General features: G+C 45.4%; 1 protein-coding gene across 2 annotated transcripts; it reads left to right on the top strand.

The window, feature by feature from the left end:
* Positions 1-1,281: 1,281 nt before the first annotated feature.
* On the top strand, positions 1,282-24,632 carry LOC144755688 (uncharacterized). Of its 2 annotated transcripts, none has more exons than XM_078644901.1 (3): positions 1,282-1,409; positions 13,929-15,218; positions 23,622-24,632. In XM_078644901.1, the coding sequence occupies exons 2-3, from the start codon at positions 13,961-13,963 to the stop codon at positions 24,623-24,625; spliced, it is 2,262 nt and encodes a 753-aa protein (XP_078501027.1). In that variant the 5' UTR covers positions 1,282-1,409; positions 13,929-13,960; the 3' UTR covers positions 24,626-24,632. The 2 variants fall into 2 exon arrangements, with proteins under 2 accessions (XP_078501027.1, XP_078501109.1); XM_078644983.1 differs by having other exon boundaries at positions 1,289-1,404.
* The last annotated feature ends 553 nt before the right edge of the window (positions 24,633-25,185 follow it).

Raw genomic sequence — 25,185 nt, 5'->3', positions numbered from 1 at the left:
TTCTGGTTTGTAATGATAATATAACGAAAGAGTGTTCATGAGTTCCACGTACCCTGAGGTACTGTAAGTTCATGTTCTGGTTTGTCTAAACATTGGGAGTTTGATATGTCCAATGAGACACTGTAGCTAGCTTGGTAAGGGGTGAGTTGGTTGCTAAGGTAAGTTTTGGGACACCCTAATTTGCCGAGGTTCCACTCCTCTGTGCACAGTTCTGTGTGAGTACAGAAACCCTGCGACAGTGTGAGGTCAGTACACCAGCCCCCTGCACCCCCTGATGATGGTGTGAGGTCAGTACACCTGCCCCCTGCGCCCCTTGATGATGGTGTGAGGTCAGTACACCTACCCCCTGATGATGGTGTGAGGTCAGTACACCTGCCCCCTGCACTCCTGATGATGGTGTGAGGTCAGTACTCCCCAGGCTGCACTCCTGATGATGGTGTGAGGTCAGTACACCTCCCCCCCCCCTGATGATGGTGTGAGGTCAGTACACCTGCCCCCTGCACTCCTGATGATGTTGTGAGGTCAGTACGCCTTCCCCCTGCACTCCTGATGATGGTGTGAGGTCAGTACACCTGCCCCCTGCACCCCTGATGATGGTGTGAGGTCAGTACACCTGCACCCCTCCCCCTGATGATGGTGTGAGGTGAGTACACCTGCTCCCTGCACCCCTGATGATGGTGTGAGGTCAGTACACCTTCCCCCTGCACCCCTGATGATGGTGTGAGGTCAGTACACCTTCCCCCCTCCCCCCTGATGATGGTGTGAGGTCAGTACTCCCCCGGGCTGTATTCACACCTCTTAGGTTGCCGATGGTTGTGAGAGGCTCACATACCCCTGATGTGTCTACGATTGAAACTGAAGGTAACTGCAGCCAGGATCCTCCTTCCACTGGACAGACAGACCCTCAGGGCTCCTCCTTCCACTGGACAGACAGACAGACCCTCAGGGCTCCTCCTTCCACTGGACAGACAGACAGAGAGACCCTCAGGCTCCTCCTTCCCCTAGACAGACCCTCAGGGCTCCTCCTTCCTCTGGACAGACAGACAGACCCTCAGGGCTCCTCTCATCTGCAGGAGACTGGGGCTCGCTGCTGCTGCTGACTCTGCCCCCCGTGACCCGGACATTATCACACTCGCAGGCCTGAGGAGAGCTCGTCAACATCCGGTACTGACACTGACTCTGCCGCCGCTAACCCGGAAGCAGACATTACTGAGAGGGAGGGGGCGGGGCTTATGGTATCTTGAGAGGAGGCTTCATTCCGCCTCCGCTGCTGACGCTGCCCCCGTGACCCGGACACTTTTCCCCCCTCAGGCCTGGGGAGAGTCCATCGGCTCCGCTGCTTCTGCCCCGGGTGACCCGGAAGAGAAACTGATCGTGAGTTTCCCACAGTGAAGGAGATGAAAAGTAAGGTAAATTCAACTGACAATACGGCAAAACATATTTAGAATTATCGTTGTTTTTACCTATTTGTTTAAAAGATGCATTATTTTCGAAAAAAATAAATATTTACAAGCATTTATTTCAAGGTAATATCTTTTAGTCCTAATGCTTTGGGTATGTAATTTTACTTTGGCTCCTTACAACTGCACTCTGTTTCCACTGTAGTGGTGCCTCTGCAGATGTATAAGAAAGGCCAGGCTCTCTTTTCTGTCATAACAAATACATACTACACAAACCCTCCTAATGAGGTGACATTTGTGTCAGAAGATGGCTTTCTTTGAGTTTCACTTGGTACAGGAGGTGAATACACTCTTTGAGTTGTTTGGTGCTTGGGCTTCTCAGCACAGTTTGATCAGTTCATACAGAGGTGTCATTTCCGATATATATATATATATATATATATATATATATATATATATATATATATATATATATATATATATATATATATATATATATATATATATATATATATATATATATATATATATATATATATATATATATATATATATATATATATATATATATATGTTTCCCTTGTCTTCATTGCTTGATTTTGCTTGTGAGAAAGTGTCACTCATAGCCATTGAAATGTCACTCGTAATTAGACTGAAATTATCAAAATGTCACACATAGCAATCTGAAACCTTGACAGCTATGGGTTTGTGGGAAAGGTGATGGTGTGACCATGTATTATACGGGATAAAGTACCACCTAGTGCATATAATAAGATTATTGCAAGTCACCTCAGAGTTCCCTAACCTTATAAAGGAACTCTGCCTTCCTCGTTCCTCTACATGGTTATGGAACACCTTGTTGACTTGCAATATACTTAGAAGGTGCAGCAGGGGGTACTTTATATCTAATATATTTCCACTGAATATGGTTAGAGTGAAGTTATAGTTGGCTCTGTTAAAACACCTGAATGAGTCTTTAAAAAAAATCAGACATTCACTTAAAAACAAGGGTAAAATGTATATATGGTTAAGACTTAAAGCCGAACAAAGTCCTGAAATTTGCAAGTTATGGTTAGAACCACAATCCGTCAGTCACACTACGGGTGTGCAAACCCCAACTCAGTATGTTACGTGTGATGATGCGATGACATTTTACACAGTTAGTTTATATTTTATTTACTTATTTTATTTAATGCATTTTTATAAAGCGCGGACTTTACCCGAAGGTGCTGCTGTAGGGAGATCATGGCTACTTTTGTCTACCCATAATACAATTAACTATCTTTACTGAGCTAGAGGTTGGGAGGTTGAACTCACAAGTGACACATAACCAATCACTTTGTGTATCTATCTACCATGAGGTGGTGTGCACTCCTGGAGAACCCTGCAGTGGCAACAACATCCCTGGTCGGCCCTACTATTGAGGCTGAATTCAGACTAGGATTTTTCTATCAGAAACTGGAGATGACTGCATCTTACCCAATGTAACTGTGCAACTGGAAACACAGTTCCTCTCTGGACTGCACATGTCTTCTATTCTCAATGAACACCACATCACTTGCATTGACTATTACGTGTGATTCCTGCCAGTAATTCCTACCATGAATAGCGCTATTTCCAGTTCCTCAGCCAGGAATAGCGACGAACAAGGAAGGACGGGAGCTACTGGCCTCCTTGTCTCATGCAGAGTCCCATAACCAGGCCTGTTTCTGCACAGGAAGGATGCAGTCCTGTGTGGAAACAGAGAAGAGTGCAGGGATACATCTAAAAACTATTTTTATTATTTGCCTATTAAAAGAGCTTTGCATGTGCAGTTTTGCCTTTTATATTCTGCAAGTTCAGTAAACCTGCCCCCGGCACCCCCTGATGATGGTGTGAGGTCAGTACACCTGCACCCCCTGATGATGGTGTGAGGTCAGTACACCTGCACCCCCTGATGATGGTGTGAGGTCAGTACACCTTCCCCCTGCACCCCCTGATGATGGTGTGAGGTTAGTACACCTGCACCCCCTGATGATGGTGTGAGGTCAGTACACCTTCCCCCTGCACCCCCTGATGATGGTGTGAGGTCAGTACACCTGCATCCCCTGATGATGGTGTGAGGTCAGTACACCTTTCCCCTGCACCCTCTGATGATGGTGTGAGGTCAGTACACCCCAAGCTGCATTCACACTCCTTAGGTTGCAGATGGTTGTGAGAGGCTCACTTACCTCGGCTGAAAGCGAGGGTGCCTGCAGCCAGGGCTCACAGGAAGAGAGGGGGCGAGGCTGGGCTCCACTGCTGGTGATGACTCTACCCCCGCTGACCCGGACACTGTTCTACCTGCAGGCCTGAGGAGCTCAGCAGGATCCGGCACTAGAGGAGACTCTGCCACCGCTGACCCGGAAGCAGACATTGTGAGAGGGAGGGGGCGGGGTAATGTTGTCCTGAGACTAATGCTCCCTCCGGCTTCCGCTGCTGGTGCTGACTCTGCCGCGATTGACCCGGAAGAAGGACTGTGTCGGTGTAATGTTACTTTCAGAAAACAAAGAGGCTTTAAACATCCTCCGCGCGGAGCTGCCTCCGGTCACCTGGAAGTGAATCTATTCAAGAGTTACAGATAGTGTTGCCAGATTGGGCGACATTTTTTCCAATTTTGCGGGTAAACCCCATGCCTGGCGGGGGGCACATTTTTGGGCTGCTATTAAGCTTGTGTGCTCTTTTTTCTGGCTTGGACGTGCGCCGACCACGATGAGGACGTGGTGTGCGCCTATCACAGTGGCCAGACAGTCCGGTGACAAATGAGCACGCTGACATCAGAGCAGCACAATGCTAATCATTGGGGGAGGACCCAAGACCACACCCACACTCGCGTACATTGTGAAGTGCTGTACAGCCAAGACACACCTTGTCTAGTATCAATGTGAGTCCCCAGGGACACAGTTAAAAGTTCAGTTATGGTTCTGGCTCTAATGCGTTAAACCCATCAGGGGTAACAAGTGCTATATGAATGCAAACCTTTCTTCCCCTCACTCCAAATAACTGACTAATATCCACCACTCAGATTACTTTCACATTTCACCATATTAATTCACCACTAGTCCTTTATGGGCTTCCGGAGTAGCGTGCTTCAACACCCCATCAGGGGTAACAAGAACTATATAAACACAAACCTTTTTTCCTCCTCTATCCTTCTACTATCCTTCCGAATCCAGATAACTGACTAACATATCCACCACTTAAAAAATGTACTTGCATGTTTAACTATAGATGGGACATGAGTCCAGGGGTGTAGAGGGGAGGTGAGTCCAGGGGGGGAGGTGAGTACGGGGGTGTAGAGGGGAAGTGAGTCCAGGGTTGTAGAGAAGAGGTCAGTCCAGGGTTGTAGAGAAGAGGTGAGTCCAGGGGTGTAGAGAGGAGGTGAGTCCAAGGGTGTAGAGGGGAGGAGAGTCCAGGGGTGTAGAGGGGAGGTGAGTCCAGGGGGAGAGGGGAGGTGAGTTCAGGGATGTAGAGCGGAGGTGACTCCAGGGGTGTAGAGGGGAGGTGAGTCCGGGGGTGTAGAGGGGAAGTGAGTCCAGGGTTGTAGAGAAGAGGTCAGTCCAGGGTTGTAGAGAAGAGGTGAGTCCAGGGGTGTAGAGGGGAGGTGAGTCCAGGGGTGTGGAGGGGAGGTGAGTCCAGGGGTGTAGAGAGCAGGTGAGTCCAGGGGTGTAGAGAGGAGGTGAGTCCAGGGGTGTAGAGAGAAGGTGAGTCCAGGGGTGTAGAGAGGAGGTGAGTCCGGCGGTGTAGAGAGGAGGTGAGTCCGGGGGTGTAGAGGGGAGGTGAGTCCAGGGTTGTAGAGAAGAGGTGAGTCCAGGGGTGTAGATGGGAGGTGAGTCCAGGGGTGTAGAGAGGAGGTGAGTCCAGGGGTGTAGAGAGGAGGTGAGTCCAGGGGTAAAGAGAGGAGGTGAGTCCAGGGGTGTAGAGGGGAGGTGAGTCCTGGGGGCGAGGGGAGGTGAGTCCAGGGGTGAAGAGGGGAGGTGAGTCCAGGGGTAAAGATGGGAGGTGAGTCCAGGGGGGGGTGAGTACAGGGGGGAGGTGGAGGTGAGTCCAGGGGTGTAGAGAGGAGGTGAGCCCAGGGGCATAGAGGGGAGGTGAGTCCAGGGGGGAGAGAGGAGGTGAGTCCAGGGGTGTAGAGGGGAGGTGAGTCCAGGGGTGTAGAGGGGAGGTGAGTCCAGGGGTATAGAGAGGAGGTGAGTCCAGGGGGGAGGGGGAGGTGAGTCCAGGGGTGTAGCGAGGAGGTGAGTCCAGGGGGTGGAAAGGGGAGGAGAGTCCAGGAGTGTAGAGAGGAGGTGAGTCCAGGGGTGAAGAGAGGAGGTAAGTCCAGGGATGTAGAGAGGAGGTGAGTCAAGGGGGGGAGGGGAGGTGAGTCCAGGGGTGAAGAGGGGAGGTGAGTCCAGGGGTGAAGAGGGGAGGTGAGTCCAGGGGTGAAGAGGGGAGGTGAGTCCAGGGGTGAAAGGGGAGGTGAGTCCAGGGGTGTAGAGGGGAGGTGAGTCCAGGGGGGAGGGGAGGGGGTGAGTACAGGGGGGAGGGGGAGGGGAGTCCAGGGGTGTAGAGAGGAGGTGAGTCCAGGGGTGTAGAGAGGAGGTGAGTCCAGGGAGGGAGGGGAGGTGATAAGCAGCTGTCTCCAAACGTTCATAGTGTCATAGCCTCGTCATTCCCAAGCCTTTTAATCTCTGGTCGAGGATTGTATGCAACATTTCTCTAACATGTTTACTTGTCTTCCTCTGCTTTGCGCATATATACTCCTCGATCCTGATATTATTCCTTCAGGACCTCTTCTCTAAGTCCTCCTCCTTTACTGAAATATTATATTTATTTTCCCCAACTAAGTTATATGGCGGGGTTATTGCTCTAGCTCAGAGAATCTGTTTGTTTGTCACCTCCTACAATGATTTCATCTAGTTTTCCAACTCATCTGTGTCCCTTTGTATGTCTGTATGGGGGGTTGTTTTCAACGGTTCTGCTAACTTCACGGCCGGGCTCAGCGCCGCCGCAGCACCAGCAGAAAGGGCCGGGCCTTGCTCCGCCTGTTTCCCGGCCGGGCTTGACTCCGCCGGGCCCCTCCCACCACCAGCTGACGCCCTCAACAGCGCCAGGAGGCGCATAAAGGCAGCGCCAGTCCCTCATCCCGCGGGACGCGCGCGCGCGACGCCGGGCTGAGCCCGGGCAGAGGTCTGTGGCCGTCCGGGGACGATCCGGGACAGGACGGGCCCCCCCTTGGCTTGGACTTTCTGTGACTTTCTGTGACAGGTACTGTTTATTTGGGACTTGGACTGGCCGCTGGGCTGTAAGACATTAATTGATCCTGTGTTATCTTGCTGTCGCTCTAGTAAGAGGGGGGTTAGGGGTCCAACTTATATAGATATAGAGAGTACCGAGACATCTAGCCATTTAATAGAAGGACCCTTGGTCAGTTTCTCGGGGTGGAGAAGAGGAGAAGACTTAGCCCACAATATCATACATTATGGCTAATCACCCTAAAACACGCTCGGCTATGAGCAAAGTTCTCCAAGCTGAAACCCCTAAACGAACTCAGGTTAAATCAAATGATCTAGCCCCGAATAAAGTGAAAAAACCGACTGTAATCAACTTGAAGTTGAAGAAGGTCTCTGGGGAAATAGACCGCATGGAGAGAAGCCGATCTGCTTCACCCAACCCTATAGTAGATACGCCAATAGTGTCCCAAGATCTCACCCTAGCTGACAGCCTAAATATGACTGGGAATGTCGCTTCACCGAATAACCTAACAGAGGCTGTTCCCTGTGCCCAACCCCCTCTTTCCTCGGGGCTAGAAACCTCAGGGCATAGCGAACCAACTCCCCAGAGAAAATCAAAACGACGGGGGAGGACTAAGGGACAACAGGGACAAAATAAGCCACCCACAGGAATTGGCCGAGCTAAAAATAACCAAGAGGTCATCCTGATAGATGAGAGGGTGCATACATCTACAAATCCACCAGGATGGATTGAGGAAGTTTTGGGAGACTTTAAAAGACACTTGGAAACTTTTATAATTGCTCAATTGAAACCTATCATAAGTATGGTGGACAAAATAGCGAGTGAACTGACCAAACAAAGTAAGACATTAGAACTTACATCAACTCACCAATGTGGCCACTAACAATAATACATTGACAAATAACAACTGTGTCAGTAACATCCAACACGCGATCGCCCAGATACATGACGCCCCAAAAGCTTCTCAAGAGCAGAGAGGGGGTTCCAATCTAGAGCAGAGAGGGGGATCAAACTACAAGACGAGCACTATGAACATTGAGAAAATCCCCCTACAACCGCTAATACATAGGGGTCAGGAAGACCATCATTCAAGAAATGGTCCCCTTAGCTCATCCTACTTGGATTTTGATCCTTTCTATCTCGCAGATAGTCCCCCCCCGCCCATAAATCTACCCACAGAAGCAAGCCCTTTTGTAATAGTATTCGCGGGGGTTCCAGAACTCCGGGCCTCTGACAAAGAATCGCTTCCCCAATTACATGCGGAAATCTCCAAGTGGCTGAACATACATAGACCATTAAATAATGATAATGGGGAAAGGGGGGAGATACTCCATGTAAGGAGAGTTAATTGGCTTGGAGAGAGGCAAAAGGATATAAGGGGGGATTGCATTATAGCAAATTTCAGAGACACCAGACTGGTGAATTACATCCTGAAGAATTCTAACCACAGAGGGAAGGAAAGCTAATAGTGCAGGACTAGCCTTTCTGTCTTGGAATGTAGCACGCCTGGGGGGTAAATTTAATAATAAGGAGTGGAAAGAATACATAAGGGGCTTTCATATTATAGCCTTACAAGAAACCTGGGCGCGAGATTCTGATCTCTGCCAACTGGATGGCTATAAATGTTTTTTCAGACCAGCCCAAGAAGTTAGATCTGGGAGGGCGAAAGGAGGTCTAGTAATTTATGTGGATTTAGACCTAAAGGGCACTTGGTTACAACTAGACTGGGCGTCAGATAATATTCAAGCAGTGACATTCCAGGGTCAAGGGCAGAGATTTTTAATTTTAAATTTCTATAACCCAGGCCCAACTGATGGAAACTTCCCTATACTACTAGAGCTTGAGAGTAGGCTAAATGAGGAAACTGACCAAAGGCAGTGGGGGTCTGAACCGATTGATCTACTAATGGGGGATTTTAACTGTCATTTGTGTTCAAAGTTATCCCCTATTTCTCCTGACTGGTCTTCTTGCCCTGTAGAAAAGGGACCTCATTTTGATCATAAGAGAGAGGGGACTTTGCTGATGAAGCTGTTAGATAGCTTTGCCCTTACCCACACAGTGGACCTGTCCCCAACGAAAGCAGTGGAGACTCTCACACCCACATTCAAGGGAAGAGGCTGTGCGTCTATAATAGACTTTATAGTAATCTCTGCCTTTGCCAAAGAGCAGATTTTAAATGTAAGTACGGAGTGGAGCCCCTTTAGCGACCACAATCCCCTTTGTCTTGAAATTAAATACAATGACCTGCCAGAAAAAAATCCAAGGGGGGATATTGTAATCCAACCAACGGACCAAGGGAGGCGCTTAAGATGGGCAATGATCAACCCACAAGATTTCTATAGTTCCTTAGTGGGCAGCGGGAAAGTTTTTATAGAGAGTTGCTTAGACCTGGCAACAGAGGGCAGAGAAGTGGTTCAGGCATTTGAATCCTTAACCAAAATAGTGGACGATTTATTAAAAACGAAGAGGCCTACTAAAGAAATATCTTCCCCAAGATGGTTCGATTCGAATTGCTCACGGGCATTGAGACTATTAAAGCAGTGCTTAAAGAAGTCCCCAAGAAATAGGAATAAAATCATCCAATGCAGAAAGAATTATAAAATGCAGGTTAAGAGAAGGAAGAATACACTCCAAAAGGAAGTCTGGGCAGACCTCAGAGAAGCAGGAGAAAATAGGGACTATGCCCAATTTTGGAGAATTATAAACAGACCCTGCTTTCAAGACTCAAGTTCCCCAGTTATTAGTACTAACATACTCCCAGATCAATGGACTAATCATTTCAAAAGTCTATATAATCAACTGGAGGTAGTTAGCGGGGTTGGAACCTGGGAGGGCCCCAGAGCAACTGAGTTAGAATTCGCTCTGCCGGAAGTCTTAAAGGCAGTGCTAGGGCTGACGCGGAACAAGGCGCCAGGCCCGGACGGCACACCCCCAGATCTATTTTTGAGTAACACCGACTTATGGGCACCGATTATGACCAGAGTACTTAATGCTGCGATCAGATCTGGTCTTCCACGATCTTGGTCAACTGCAGTGATTGTTCCCATATATAAGAAAGGCTGTAGGGACAATCCACAGTGTTACAGGCCAATCTCGCTGATTTATGTTTCAGCTAAACTTTTAGGCAAGGTAATTCTTAACCGTCTGATAGATTGGACTGAAGCACACAATACCCTGGCGGATACCCAGTATGGGTTCCGAACAGGCAAGTCAACTAGTGACCAATGTTTAAATTTATACCTTCTAGTGGCCAAATACACTAAAGCAGATAAAGGGGCAGCCGAGCGCTATATAAATCCCAATTACATTAACAATAACATTAACAATGTATATGGGTTTCATGGACCTCGCAGCAGCATTCGATAATGTTAATATAACTAAACTCTGGGCACTTATGTTTAGACTAGGAATTGACCCAGACCTGATTAATATACTTAAGGAACTTCACTGGAACACCACTGCCAAGGTCCGCTATAGCTCGGGGGGGGGGTGAGTACAGATCCCTTCCCGTGCACTAGCAGGGTGAGGCAGGGGTGTATCCTGGCTCCATTCCTTTTTTCTCTTTACATAAATGACCTGGGGAATGCGCTGCTGAAACTGGGGACTGACTGCCCGAGGGTGGGATCGCGTCATATACCGGTAGTCTTGTACGCGGATGACGCGGTCCTTCTCACTCGAACAGCAGTGGGTCTCCAGCAGCTAATCAGTGGCTTTGCGAGGTTCATGAAGGATCTAGATCTCTCTGTTACCATGACCAAGTCTTTTATTATGCTGGCAGGGAATAAACCTCGCAAGAGATTTGCGTTCAAAATAGGAACTTACGCCTTGGACACTGTAAATACTTTCCCATATTTGGGTCTCTTGTTCGATGGAAAGATTAGGTTTGCCACGTTGCTTGAGGAAAGGGCCAGGAAACTTGTTTCAGCGAACGGTGCCTTATTAAACTTTGCGAGAAGGATGGGTCGCTGGTCCCCTGAGCAAGTAATGACATTGTATAGAGCGGTCAGTACCTCTAAAGCTATTTATGGGGCGGAGGTGTGGGGTTTCAGGGATGCACATCAGATACAAGTAGAGGAGGATACATTTTTAAAGAAACTTTTAAGGTTACCTCAGAGCATCCCGGCTGCAATTACACACAAGGAGCTTGGCATCCCATATATTTCGGACCTCATCAAAGTGAGACCAATTCTGACCTGGTTTCGAATTTGGCTAAATCCAAACGCTGAATTATCCAGACAGATTATTGCTGATTGTCTTCTGAGAGACAGATGGCAGCAAATCCCTTGGTTAAAATACATCAAAGACACCCTAGAGTCTATTGATCAGAAAATGTTGTTTACCGACCCCTCAAATATTGACAGCTCTTGTAAAAATCGTGTCCGGAAGCAGTTATTGGAAAAATATGAGGTCAGGAGGAATCAATTTGACTCTAATAAATCATCTGTAGTAGCACACTCACTTGTGAGTAATGAAATAGGCATGGAACCGTATCTCTTTTTAATGTACAGTCAACATGAGAGGTTTTTAATGACTCCTTTTAGGCTCAATCTGTTACATAACTTATTAGCTTACCCGTCTGGTTTTACGTTAACAGTTGAGCAGAAGGGTGCCTGCGGCTGCGACAATAGGTCTCCACAGGACACCCTTCATTTTGTATTATTATGTTCTTTTTATGAAATTCCGCGTCGAAGGTTTTTGGTGGACATTTTAAAGGAGCAAAAAATTTCCATGCTAAAACTGCCTTACTATTCTTGCAAAGAGAAACCGAGATGCGCACTCTGTGTTCTATTTTGAGTTTTTTTTAAATTATGGTCAGATTAAGAAATACCAGGGGCTAATGTAGGATGAAATGAACTAGCAGCTCCCTTCTCCCGTTTAATGTTTGCAAACAAGGACATTTTTTAACATATGTTTTTAATACTATAATGTTCAGAGTGTTAATGCAAAATTATCATATGTGAATTTGTAATGCATTATGTATTTTTTTTATGATGGTTTTTAACCACCGATATAAATAAGAACTGAACTGAACTGAACTGTATGTCGGCTTCACAGAAACTTTCAATTTATAATTCACTCTCACACTGTTGCACCAACTGTGCGACACAACAAAATTAAAACCTTAATGGGGAGATTGATTCACGTACCTTTCCCTGGTAGAGACCACTTCAGCACCTAGTATTATTTGACACAGGGAGCTCTCCACTTTATACCCTGAGACTTCGGCAACTTCCTTTTGGGGTGGCTAGATCTGGTTAGCTGAACAACGTCAATCCTGTAACAAATTTCAAACATCTGAATCTCTCAGTTGGACCAGTACCTCTGCCATTACTCCCCACTTAGTTGTTAATGGTATGGTTCCTGCCGCTCTTAAAGACACCACAGCGAATCCCTTGTTCTGGAAGCCAGGAAAAGATTCCTTGGTTTAAAAAAAGTTATTACCAATATCGTTACTTTCTTTTGCTCTTAGCTGGTGTAAAGGTTTGTAGCAAAACCACTTTCTCAAGGACACTAGGGCATGATTTTGGCCATCACACAATACAAAGACAGTGCCTCTACCGATTATGGATGAGTTGAAATGGGAGCAGGAGCCAATGCTTTGTTCTCATTAGATCTCTCTGCTGTCGTCCCACAGTTGAGTACTCCATCTTGGTGAATCATGTTGAGGCTTTGGGCATCGGGTGCTAGGCCCTAAAGAGGTTCATATCATTCTTTACAGGCTGAACATGTATCGCCAGATTGGGCAACTTTTCGTCCAACACATTGCATGCAATTTCAGAGTGACTCGTGGGTCCTCAATCTCGGTCCATTTGTTCACCAGTTATGTAATCCCACTTGCTGAAGCTTTACTTGAGAAAGGTGTTAGAGCATTTATGTATTCTGACGACACCCAGATCTGGCTGTGTTTAGACAGTTAACTCTCCCCTCTCCTCACATTCCACCAAACCTTGCCTGTCCTATGTCAGTTGCTGGGTTGCAATAAATTAAAGTGAAACGCTGAGAAGACAAACGTTCTGCTTATTAATTGTCATAATGACTAATGGCTTGATGCCTACTAGCCTTCGGAGATGGGCACTCTTCCACTCTTTGCTCAAAATGTGTAGAGCTTGAAAGTAAAAATCAACAGTGCTTTCTCAGTCTGGCAAGGTCTGTGAGTTGTCATTGTGCATGCATCATATTAAACGCCAGAAAGAGATTGCCTCTTATTTGACACTAGAAAGCAGGCGCCATGTAGCAGCAGCATAGATTGGGTCCAGTTTGGACTGGTCGAACATCCTCTACTTACAGTTTCCTATACTCCACAAGAATGTTTATTTTGAGAGCCGAAAACATGGCCAAGGCCTTCTTCTCAGTAGTGGAATGTCTACATTCAGCCTCCGGCAAAGCCCTAGATGCAAAGGCAATAATGACTTTCTTTCCGATCATGCCGCTGTTTCAGTTCCACTCCTGGGCCCTTGTCTCTGGCGCCGTAACAACGCAATGGGGCAAAACTATGCAGACTGTGAGCATTCACAAGACTCTCCTTAACATCTTCAAATTCTTCTCGTATTCCCTACTCCACACGTAGTCTGCACCCTTCCTCAGCAGGTCTCACATGGCACAAGAAAATTAGGTACAAACTGAGAATAGAATGTTTCTCACCAAAAACGTGAGTGCCTCTTCTTTCTTAATGGGTCTAGGTATTTCCTGTGTCGCTTTAATTGATTCATCTTTGGGGCAGACCCCATTAGCAGAGAATACGTGGCCTAGGTAGCTTCTGACCAGCACATTTGTATTTTTATCTGGGACTTAAAATCTATTATTCCTCAATGCTCAATTTCATAGAGAATATCTGTTATGGTAATGCTTGCCAAATTTTAATTAAAAAAAATAAAGAATTACAAAAACATAATAAGTCCGTTAAATTATAGGGTTAGGTTTGATGAGGTCATACTGATACATTTTGAAGCTTAACAGATCAACTCTGGATAGGGAGTCCTCTCTGGCAGGGCAGAGCGGACCTGCATGAAATCTCACCATATCACGTAAGGACAGCACTGAGCGGGGTTTAGATGAGTAGCAGGGTAACTCCTGATGTCCTTGAGGACAGCCTGACCTTGAGCAGAGTAGATTCTCTCCAGCTCTTGAGACAATTTAGTTCTTTCGATCCATTAGCTGGACTGAATAATTTTTTTTTAAAGCTTAAACAACGTGTGGTGAGACAGGAAGGAGTATTTTGACCTAATTGTCCTGTGAAAATGTGTTGTCTTTTCTATTTTCTTCCCTTCACAGACACTTGAGGACGTGAACATCAGAATTCCAGAATGGAGAAAAGGCAGGTTCCAAGACGAAAAGGAGAAGTGCAGTGTTCACCTGAAGCCGTAAAATCCACACTCCCATCTTCTCCTATCCATAATGTGCCTTCTTCAAGATCCCAAACTGATGCTCAGAGGGACTGTGAGATGGAACCGCTATCGAGGAACGTACCTAACATGATCCTTTTATCTATGTTGGAGCAGTTGGAAGCCAAACTGGATAACTTGCAGAATACCCTAGAGGACATGCCGTCAAGAGTCGCTGGGCTCATGGAGCAAATCTGGATAGCAAAGGGTCTGGATTACCTTGTAAATGGGGCAGTGTCTTTGGAGATGGTCAGTCCGGTGGTGGTTAGAGATTATCCTCTCAGCAGGACCCCTCCGATTAATCTTTCAGTCAGGGCCAAGGAGGTGAGCCCATGCCTTCAATCGACATCTTCACCTGGTCGTGATCCACAGCCGAATCAGTGTCTTCAACCTACGTCTCCTCATGGGCATGAACCACAGCAGAGCCAGTGCCCCCAACCTCTGTCTCCGGCTGGCCCTGGACCACGGCAGGACGGTACTGTCTCCAGGTACCCTCCTCCAGATGTTCAAGTCATCCCAGGTGAGCCAAGCCTTCGTCTTCCACCAGTGTTTGATGATGGGCAGGAACCACAGCGGGACCAGTGCATACAACTAGTTTTCCCAGTTGAACAGTTGAAGAAAGAACCATTGTATGTAGATAGTTGGGGCGCACAACAGAACGTCTGCCTGCAGCCACTGCTTCATGAGGGACTTGAGCCACATCAAAACCACTGCAGCCAAACAGTGCTCCCAGATGGGGAGGGAATAAGTGAACTCCTAAAGCAAGAGTTGTTGTGGTTTGAGGGTCAACAGCACAACATCTGCAGACAACCAGCATTTCAAGAAGACCAGAGTCTGCAGCTCAACACATGTCTGCAGGTGCTCTCTGAAGCACATGAACCACATCAGAACTTAAAGACCGAACCAATGCACCTTGAGGCACTCAGTCCAGATCGCGGCTATAAGCTAGAACCACTGAGTGCTGAGGACTACGATCAGAACTACAAGCAAGAACCACTGGGCCCTGAGAACCAAGATGAGAAGTCTGACCTACAACCAACATGTGCAGATGCGCAGGGCCCATCTGAATCCTCATCCTTCCTGCCACAGAATGCTGCTGATACTGATGGAGCTATCGCTAGAGACCCACTGGAGAGAGGAAATACAGACGCAGATGGATTGCTGCCCAAAGCCATCCCAGGTATTTTGTTCGTACTGAATGAACATGCAGAATGTCGAGTAACTTGTACAGTTCTGAGGGAATGTAGCATAAAATATTTCCAAAGTTGATGTTTCAATATTTTTAGTAAGACCTGCAGGGGGCCTAATCTGAGTTTTGTGGAGTGGCATCTTTGTGGGGGCCTTGAGTACACCAGAAGCGGTCATGTACCTAGTATCTCCTTTATTTTCGCAAAGGAGTTTCTCCTTCCCGTTATGTGATAGGCTAAGAATTGGGACTCTGCACATGAAAAATGACCTGAATTCTGGTCTGTGCATGATACGCCCCATTCCGGGCTCAGGAATTATGTGGCAGAATCTGTGATTTCAATCCAAGCACCGCAATACTCCTCTTCCCCTGAGTGTGAGATGAAAGTGAGGTGTTATTCACAGAGTGTAACATTGCCCTTTTTTGTTGCTAGTGCAAACTAAAGCACTTTAGAGATGGGGCTGGGTCTTTGTGATGTTCGAGTGCACAGAATATAAGAGGATTTCTGGTTCAGTCAGGGTCTGACGCTTAGAAGGGAAGGAAGGCAGCGTGAAGAGGACAAGTGATCTGTAATTCAGGTCTGTAGTGGTGGAATGGGTAGGGTAAGACCCGCGGCACCCAGAGCCTTCGATAAGAAGTGGTCTTTTTTCTGAAGTGTGTAGGTACACGCACATAGAACTGGGGGGCCTGCAGGTCAGAGAGGGCCAGTTGTATTATAACATACTACATCATGTAGAACAACGTACAAGGTCAAGGGAGTTTCAAGATTAAGTGTGGTCTGTAGGGTTAGGTGCACAGTACAAGGGGTTCTGAATATCAAGCTGGGTTAGTTGTATTACCGTATACAGGATTGGGAGATATATTTTCTTATGTTTATTTTATCTAATATGGGCTCCATTATAAGTCCTCAACTGTGTCTCCATAATGTTTCCTATTACATTTCCTTCACTTTTTCCTCCCTTTAAGTCCGCAATATCAGCGATTAAAGAAACTCTGCTGGAGGGTGGGTGAAGTAAATGGTGATTTCTCTGAGATATGTGGAATTACTGTGGAGATTTGGCATCTGATTCCCTCAGTAATTCCAGAGTACTATGATTGCATAAGATTATTGGTTCTGTGATAATGTTTGTGCGAATAATAGCTTTACAATATCACATGTATCTTTTGAAGCCCAATTTATCTTTCTTCCTTCTTTATATAGCTATTGTGTCTCAGCCCCTCTTTAGACATTTCAGTGCACATTACAAGGACCAAATCATGCAAATGTCCGCCTCTCTGCACAAAATGGTGCAGTGCAGTGTCGATAAGCTGAAAGCATAGCCCTTGCAGCATCTTCCACTTTGAAAAGGGCCATGAAAAAACCCTGATTGACCAATCTGTTCATCCTCTCTGCTTGGCCATTACTCTGTGGGTGATGACGACTAGCACATTTATCTTAATACCAGTTCCATCCAAATACTGCTTCATCTCGAACAAGACAAACTGTACACCATTATCCGATACCAATTCACACAGAAAACCCTCACTTCCATGTACAAACCATACTTTCAACCAATTTGACATGTACCCCACAAGCACAATGGCAAATTTCTGATGCACAGCAAGCATCTGAAACAGACCTAAAAAATCATTGCATTCATTGGCTCGCACTCTGTCAGGAAAACCCACTTCTGTCTTAAGCAGAACACTGTATATCATCCTTTTATCATTTTACAAACAGCTGGTAACTCTCTAATGGATTTTTCCACATCCCTGTCCATGGCAGGCGACCAGTATTGCATTGTCAGTCGTTTGTTGTTGGATATCACACCTAAATGTCCTTCATGGCTCTCCTCTGACAGTATGAACTTGGCCATGGGTCTGCAGTTCACACAACAAATCGCTTTTCTTTTGGCTATTCTTTCCTCATGAAATGAATCACTTTCAATAAAATAGAATCTTCATCCAATGTCTTTTGCCCACAAACACACACACACACACTCTTTACCCGGCCAACAAATACTTGCTGCAATACATTCCACATCTTCGCAGTCATTCTCTTTTTTCTCATGTTCCACATCTTCCTGCCCTCAGGGCAGTCGAGGCAAGCAATCAGTATTTTTGATCCTCTCGCCTGCAGTGTGTTCATTCTCAAAATGATGTTTCAAACTTAACCTCACCAACCTGGCAGTAGCCTGCTGGTGTTCACATTATTACCATTCAAAAGAGTTTGATCATCAGTTCATATTCTGAACTTGGTCCCACATAAGGATGACTTAGCCAGGTAATTTATAGATTTATTTCTGATCTAATGAGTGAATTTTCGGTTGAGATCAGTTTTTGTCTGTCTCTGTATATATCGTTTAGACATTTCCCTACTTCCGTCCCACAGCAGGGAAAGGTCATCTGTATCCCCGATCCAAATCAGCGCATGGTTTGTCATGTTTTCATTTCGTGATGTCCAGACCACCCGTTATGTGCCCGGGTTAGGCCCGTGTAGCGAAGTGGCACATTTCATATATCGTCCTATTTTTTACAGTAACATTTCTGCTGTGACCTTTTGCACATATTTGCATGCACGACAATGTTGGATTTGTTTCTCTAAAACTACTTTGTTTACACATCTAGCTTCGCACAACATTATCACGATGCCTCGAACACCATGTACAAGGCCTCTTGACGCACTATGTACAAATGTCATCTCTATCTTCATTCACGGAGTGACAGGGCTATCTACATATCTAGAACATTGTCTAATCTATACGTACATCACAAGATGCTTTCTATTATAAATAATGAGCATCCCAATAGATTAGTAGAGGTGGCGCTACAGCTGACACCGAGGGTCTGTGCAGGCTGAGACTTCACTATGCAGCGGTTTGGCATCTCCATGGGGGGTGTTCAGTTTGTAACCAATTTGTGGCCTGCATTCTCTCCTGTCATGTCCCTTAGTGGGGATTCTTGGCTGCACACCCACACACACTCTAGGTACACGCAGAGTAGGGAGTGCGTAGTAGGAGTACGCCGTGGCTAGGGCGACTGCCTCCGGAATCTGGGGATCACTGTTCGATCCCAGGGACCAGCGGCAGATTAGCCCAGCACCATGTGACTCTGGTTAATAGCTTGCTTAATCTTCCCGACAGCCCCCAGCGCCTAGAGACCCTTACGGGTGATTGTGCGCTTTACAAATGTGGATTATATTATTTTGCTGCCTTGCTCATATGTCTGCATATATACACTGTTTTAGCACCATGGTAGAACTATATCTACTATTTACGTGCTTGTAATCACTTTCAGCTGCTTCGGTCTACAGATTATTGCAGCTTATGTATTCTATACAAGAATAACGTTGGTTCAGTAAATATATTGAAAACGTCCCACTGTGTATTCTCTGTATATTTCTCTGAGAGCAAGTAAGCTTGAGTGACTGAGCGAAAGGTTCTGTTCTGTTTCCAAGATCCCTGAGGGGTCAGGGTTGTCACGTTCAGTGGTTGCCAGAAACCATTGGCTTCCTGGTAAGGTTAGGGAGTCTTATGGTGGCACTGTGAGCTAGCTGGTCTCTAGGCCAACTCATCCTGCGGAGGTGCCCGGACCCAGTCTAGGCACTAATCCAAAGTTTATGTTGTCCAACAAACGTGCTGGTCCTACGGATTAGTGGGAACTACACAGCACACCTGTTCCTTCCACTAGACCACAAATACATTTGCATAGTTGAGAGAACAGGCGCCCATTTGCTGTCCCTGAGATTTGTCTGTAATATCTATCTTTAAATATGAAAATATTATTATTTTGGCAAAAGTCATGGTCCCAAGCATCCATCTCTGAGAGAACGCAGGCCGTCACTCTTGGCCCTTACCAATCTGCCAAGCTGTCACAACCGTGTGGGGTACCTCAAGGCTCATCCCTGAGTCCGACACTTTTTAATATTTATGTGTCGGACCTGGCCAATGTCATCAAAGCACATGGGATGAGCCTAACTTCCTACGCGGATGACACTCAATTGGTGATGGCAATAAGAGGTGATGGAGAAGAAGTAGCTAAAAGATTCCAGAGAGGTTTGACGGAAATAGGCGAGTGGATGGCAGTGAACTGCCTAAAACTTAACTCGGAAAAAACCGAGGTAATGATTTTCGGACAACTTTCACCAGAATGGCCTGCCTCGTGGTGGCCCCAATCTTTTGGTGCCCCCCCCAATCCAGTTACAAAAGTAAGAAACTTAGGAATACTTTTTGATGACCATCTAAATTTCATGGATCATGCTAACAAAGTGGCCTCAATAGCCCACTATAAACTACGCATGATCCGTAAAATAAGTCCTTATCTTCCTACCACTGCCATCAAAACTCTGGTGAGCTCATTAGTCTTGACATCCCTTGACTATTGCAATGGGCTTTTTATTAATTCCCAAGTTAGAGTGATAAAAAAACTACAGACCATACAGAATGCGGCAGCACGTCTTGTTCTGGGAATTCCTAAGTTTGCCCCTCTCTCTGATGCCATTTCAAAACTACACTGGCTGACGATTCAAAATAGAGCCAGATTCAAATCACAGTGCATTGTTTACAAAGCACTAAATAAACAGGGCCCGCAGTTCCTTCAAGACCATCTATGTCCTTACCAACCTATACGCCAGTTGCGTTCAACTAACAGCAACCAACTAACGATACCTCGCACTAGAACAGTGTTGTGGGGAGACCGACGGTTTGTGGTAGCAGCTTCCAAGCTCTGGAATACTTTACCCCAGGAAATCAGAGCATGTCCCACACTGCTCCAATTCCGTAAAAAACTAAAAACCTGGCTGTTTAATAAATAAGATCACGGTATAGAATAGAGGTTCTGAGCATGGCAGCTTACTTGTCATCAAGCTAGCAAATTTATCAGCGCCAAGACACCCCAGGGTATATGCTGCGCTTTATAAATGCTAATAAATAAATAAAATAAAATAAATAAATAAATATGAGATATTGGTCTATTGCAAAAAGCGTGTTCGTAGGCTCTAAGACCTTGCGTGTGTTGTATGCATAATTAGCAAGATCACATCCTAGGTAATTGTCAAATATGATTGTCTCCTGTGTATATCCTGTGTATATCTTATATATTATATATTATATCTTATATATTCTCTCTATCTATACAATGTGATGGGAGGCTCTCCACAAGAATCCACAAGAATCAGCATTAAATGGTTTTAGTTTATTGCTGTGTTTTCCAGTGAGCTATTGTTGGAGGGCACTATACGCCCCCCTTGTTCTTGCATACATTTGTTACAAGGTAAAAGCATGGTAGAGTAGAGGGTAGTGTTTTACACAAATGAAAATGTTACCATTCCCATTTCACAACAATCCGTATTTAATAATTACTGAAAAGCCTTTTGTTCATAATTGGAAACAATCATTAAAACCGCATTCTTGCCCCTTTTCGTATGACATTGGTACTTATGTTGTCATTACGGAATGTGTTAATGGCCTCCCTTTGTCCATTACTCAAGTCGGATCTGATTCTTCCCTTCTTGCCTTGACTGGTGAACAATTTATTTGAACAAGTCTTTGGCGACCAAGTCACTAAGGACATCCAGATTATCATGAGCAAAGGAGGAGTTATATGTAGCTTGCTTTTTGAAGCGAGTTAGGCTTCCCTGATCTATCTGTGCCCTCTTTCCAAGCAACGCTTCCCGCTCTTTCGTTGCACATATATTTCCATTATCCAGACCATCCAATGTCATGAAGTATCAGCGTCTCTTGAACACAAGTCATGTTTTCTGTATTGGGCCCCCTATTCTCATGTTCATTGGCTCGGATCTGATTTTATGTTGATATCTTAGAAACGGAAATATGTCAATTCTACATGAACTGTAATCTAAGTCCCTCCTGGGGCAGAAATATAAGCCACGGTTCTGGATATTTAGTTCATCCATTGTCAGTTAATGTTGGGATGATTTAATAATCATATCTCGCCTTGCTCTATCACCTTTCTCTTCCTATGGGGTGTTATCTTTTTGTCTTCCATTTGCTCTTTCCTGTCTTTCTCTTCCTCTGTTTGTGCCTCTTGCTTTTGTTTTTCCTTTTTTATGATATTCCATTGTCCGTCCTTGTCTGGCAAGTAGGTTTTTTTCTAGGTAGTTGCTAGCAGAGTCATCTGAGTCACCTTCTGATCTTGATTCCTCTGTCAGAAGTTCATGTCGTCTTTGTGTCAATCAAATTTTGACTGCTCTCCTTACTTATTCGTATCATCTTACAAAGTTTAAGACTCTTCCAGGACAGTAGTCTTGCTTTTCCCTTTAAAATGTCCTCTTTTGTAGCTATTACCTCTTTCTTATCACTGGTTCATCATTCTCGTTGTCCTTAAGTTCAGCTCTTATTTTCAAGTGCAACAAATGTGAGGTTGGAGAACTCCATCGGACTGCAGACTTAGAACTGTAACAAAAAAAACAAGTTAGCAGGCCTTTTCCATCTATGAACTCATGATCTGGAACAACATCCCTGCATCCATCAAGACCGCCCAACATTGCTCCCGTTTAGGAAAGAGTTGAGGACTCCACTCTTTGAAAATAATTTATGTTCATCTTTGTCCCTAGCTTTAGGCTAGGTTTGCAGTATAGAAATAACATATGCATACATACATAAAGAAGCTGGCCTAGCCTACACTAACACTTGAATACTTTTGAAAAAACTCTTGTGAAAATGTTCATGGGAGAGTTGAGAATGGTTATCCCACCAGAGCACCCCTGGCATCCAGTTAAGATTTTAATGTTGTCTTATCAAGAGTAACAAGTCCACCTTTTAAGCCACTACGTCACTGCAAACCTTAATGTGGATAGTTGTCTACCTAGTAGCAGTCACTTCCTCAACCAGTTAGCAAACTACATGCCCCATAAGTAGATGAACAGTTCCTGCAAGTTTACAAAGACAAAGTTAAATATGCATCCAGTCTTAAACATGCACTCATGCTCTACATTATCAGAATTGAAAATGTATGAAAAATAAGACTGTTTTTTGCACCGGCACAGTTTAGCATATGGTTGTCTACACGAGCGGAGACTAGGGGTGGGCGGAATTTGCGTAGTCGTGTTACGCAAAGCTCTGCGTAAAAAATCTCAGTGAGCGCGCAGATTTCTGCGAACACGTGGAATTGCTTCTTCCGCCTGTTCACAATGCTTTTTCCCTGTTCCCGAACGCTGTTTCCATGCTCGGGGGGAGAATATCTTGCAAACACACATTTTGAAAGCGTGAACAAGCAAACAATTCTGCGAAGCCGCGGATCTCGGAAGTTTTGGCAATTCCACTTTCTCCGAGGAATGCGAAATTACCCAAATTCCACAAATGCCGCAAGTGGAATTGAATTTACCGCCCAGGCCTAGCGGAGACTCCACATAGAAATACTACAGGCTGAGTCCACGTGTGATAAAGATGCAACCATGGCTTTTCTACCCAACATACCTCTAGTAGATATTTGTAAAGTAGAAACATGTGGTTCTGTGCATCCTTCTCAAGGCGCTGGGAGGTGGAGGGAGCAGCTCTGGGTCAGTCGAAAAGCCAGGTCTTGAGGTCCTTCCTGAATATGTGGAGGGTCGGGGAGCGTCTGATGTTGACCGAGAGCTCGTTCCAGGATTTAGCTGCGATGTAGGAGAAGGCTCTCCTGCCGGTTCTGTTTCTGTGGATGCAGGAGACCACTGCCAGGGCGAGGTCTGTGGAGCAGAGGTTCCTCTTAGGTACGTGGACATCATACTCGGTCATTGAGGTATGTAGGTACGATGTTGTTGAGGGGTTTGTAGGTGTGGGTGAGGAGTTTGAAGGTGATCCTCTTCTAGACGGGGAGCAAGTGGAGGCTTCATAGGTGTTGGGTCATATGTTTGTGGCGTGGTATCCCTAGAATGAGACTGGCCGCGGCGTTCTGGAACTTACCGATTCTTTTAAGTTATGGCACAACCTGTGATGTGCCACAGCTTGCTGCAAATGGAAAATGTTACTCTCTTGCAAATACTGTCAGCTTGTCATGTTGCAGGCTCACATGCATCACCCACTTGCTGTATGGTTGGAAAGTATATAGGTTGCTCAGATTAAGCTGTTTATTTTTTTCATTTTACAATGTAAGCAGTTGTACTCCGATGGAGAAAACAACACAATGATTTTAATTGGAGTCTGCGCGCTGATGCATTATGCCTTTCTGGTATGGGATTATGAGTCGTTCTCCAGATCAAAACTCAATCTTAAATTAATTATTTTTAGTAGTCAGAACCCAACCCATGAGAGATCACCACATGTGAACGGTAGACCTACAAGCAGCAAATGATTGTTTACAGGTAGTAACATTTTCCTTCCTTCCTAGATATTACTGTCCACCTTTCTCATATTATAACTGTGCATTTCTTTCAAGAAATATTGCCCATGTATAATTCTCAGTGTTCATTTCATTCTGCAGCACAGCAGTCGCAGACAGAAAGTATGAATGGGAAAGAGAAACGTAAAGCTTCTGGAGGAAGGAAGAATTTTGCTTATAAAATGACTGAAAGAAAACACCAAGGAATACAGAGGAGGGAGAATTTTAACAATAAAACACTACTTGCAAGGCAGAAAAGAATAGGCACCGGCCTAAGAGCTTATGCCTGTGCCGAGTGTAAGAAGACATTTACTGGAAAGGCGCGTCTTTTACTGCACGAGCAAACACACACAGATCGGTATCCCTACACTGAGAATGAAATGAGGTTTGCTGATAAGGCAACACATGAAAAAACTCACAAAGGAGAGCGGCCCTTTCACTGCAATATCTGTGAGAAAAGTTTTACTCAGAAGGGAAATCTTCTACAACATCAAAGCGTACACACAGGAGAGAAGCCTTATCACTGCACTGTGTGTTCCAAACCCTTTTCTCATAAGGTGACCCTTGTACGGCATCAAAGAACTCACACAGGAGAGAGGCCTTATCACTGCACTGTGTGTTCCAAACCCTTTTCTCGGAAGGCACACCTTGTACTGCATCAAAGAACTCACACAGGAGAGAGGCCTTATCACTGCACTGTGTGTTCCAAACCCTTTTCTCAGAAGACAAACCTTGTACTACATCAAAGAACTCACACAGGAGAGAGGCCTTTTCACTGCACTGTGTGTTCCAAAAGGTTTTCTCGGAAGGCGTACCTTGTACAGCATCAAAGCGTACACACAGGAGAGAGGCCTTATCACTGCAACGTGTGTTCCAAGGGCTTTACTCTTAAGACAGCCCTTGTACGCCATCAAAGCATACACACAGGAGAGAGGCCTTATCACTGCACTGTGTGTGAGAAGAGGTTTTCTCGGAAGGAGACCCTTGTACGGCATCAAAGCATACACACAGGACAGAGGCTTTATCACTGCACTGTGTGTAGCAAGAGCTTTAATCTTAAGGCAAGCCTGGTACGCCATCAAAGAACACACAGGCGAGGGCCATGACGCTGTACAGGATATGGAAACTGCTGTAAACAAAAGGTGGTGCTCAGCAGCATCAAATAACACATACAAGATGGAAGCCTTCTCAAAGCACTGCCAAAAAACCTTCATTTAAAAAAAGAAATGTAATATTTTACATCATCTTAGAATCTACAGCTGAAGTTAGACCTCCTATGACATCTAACGATCCTTCCGGGGCGAGATCCTCCCTTTCCTCTGAACGTCAGAAGAGCTTTGAGTTAAAGGACAAACTCTAACGTTCGCAGCGTCTCCAAACAGAATGTAGCTTCTTCAACGTCACTAACGTCCCTTCACCAAGCAACGAACTTCACAGCGGCTGCTTCACTGCGAATTAAACCTGTCCGACTCTCATGAAATGTGTGCAGTGTTGAGGACATGTTACCAAGTGTGATCATAAACTATCCTGAGAGACATAACTTCTAGGATTCAACAAAAAATTATTGAAAGACCTGAGCACATGGGAAAAAGAAACTAGGAGAAGAAATACGAATCAAAAACCACTTGAGGATAAAAAATATAAACTCCTTTCATCACTATAGCAG

The sequence above is a fragment of the Lissotriton helveticus genome, chromosome 1_1, assembly GCF_964261635.1.
Source record: "Lissotriton helveticus chromosome 1_1, aLisHel1.1, whole genome shotgun sequence".
NCBI classification, from domain to species: domain Eukaryota; kingdom Metazoa; phylum Chordata; class Amphibia; order Caudata; family Salamandridae; genus Lissotriton; species Lissotriton helveticus.
Note: the sequence above shows the minus strand (reverse complement) of the source record. Positions and strands in the feature narration are given on the sequence as shown.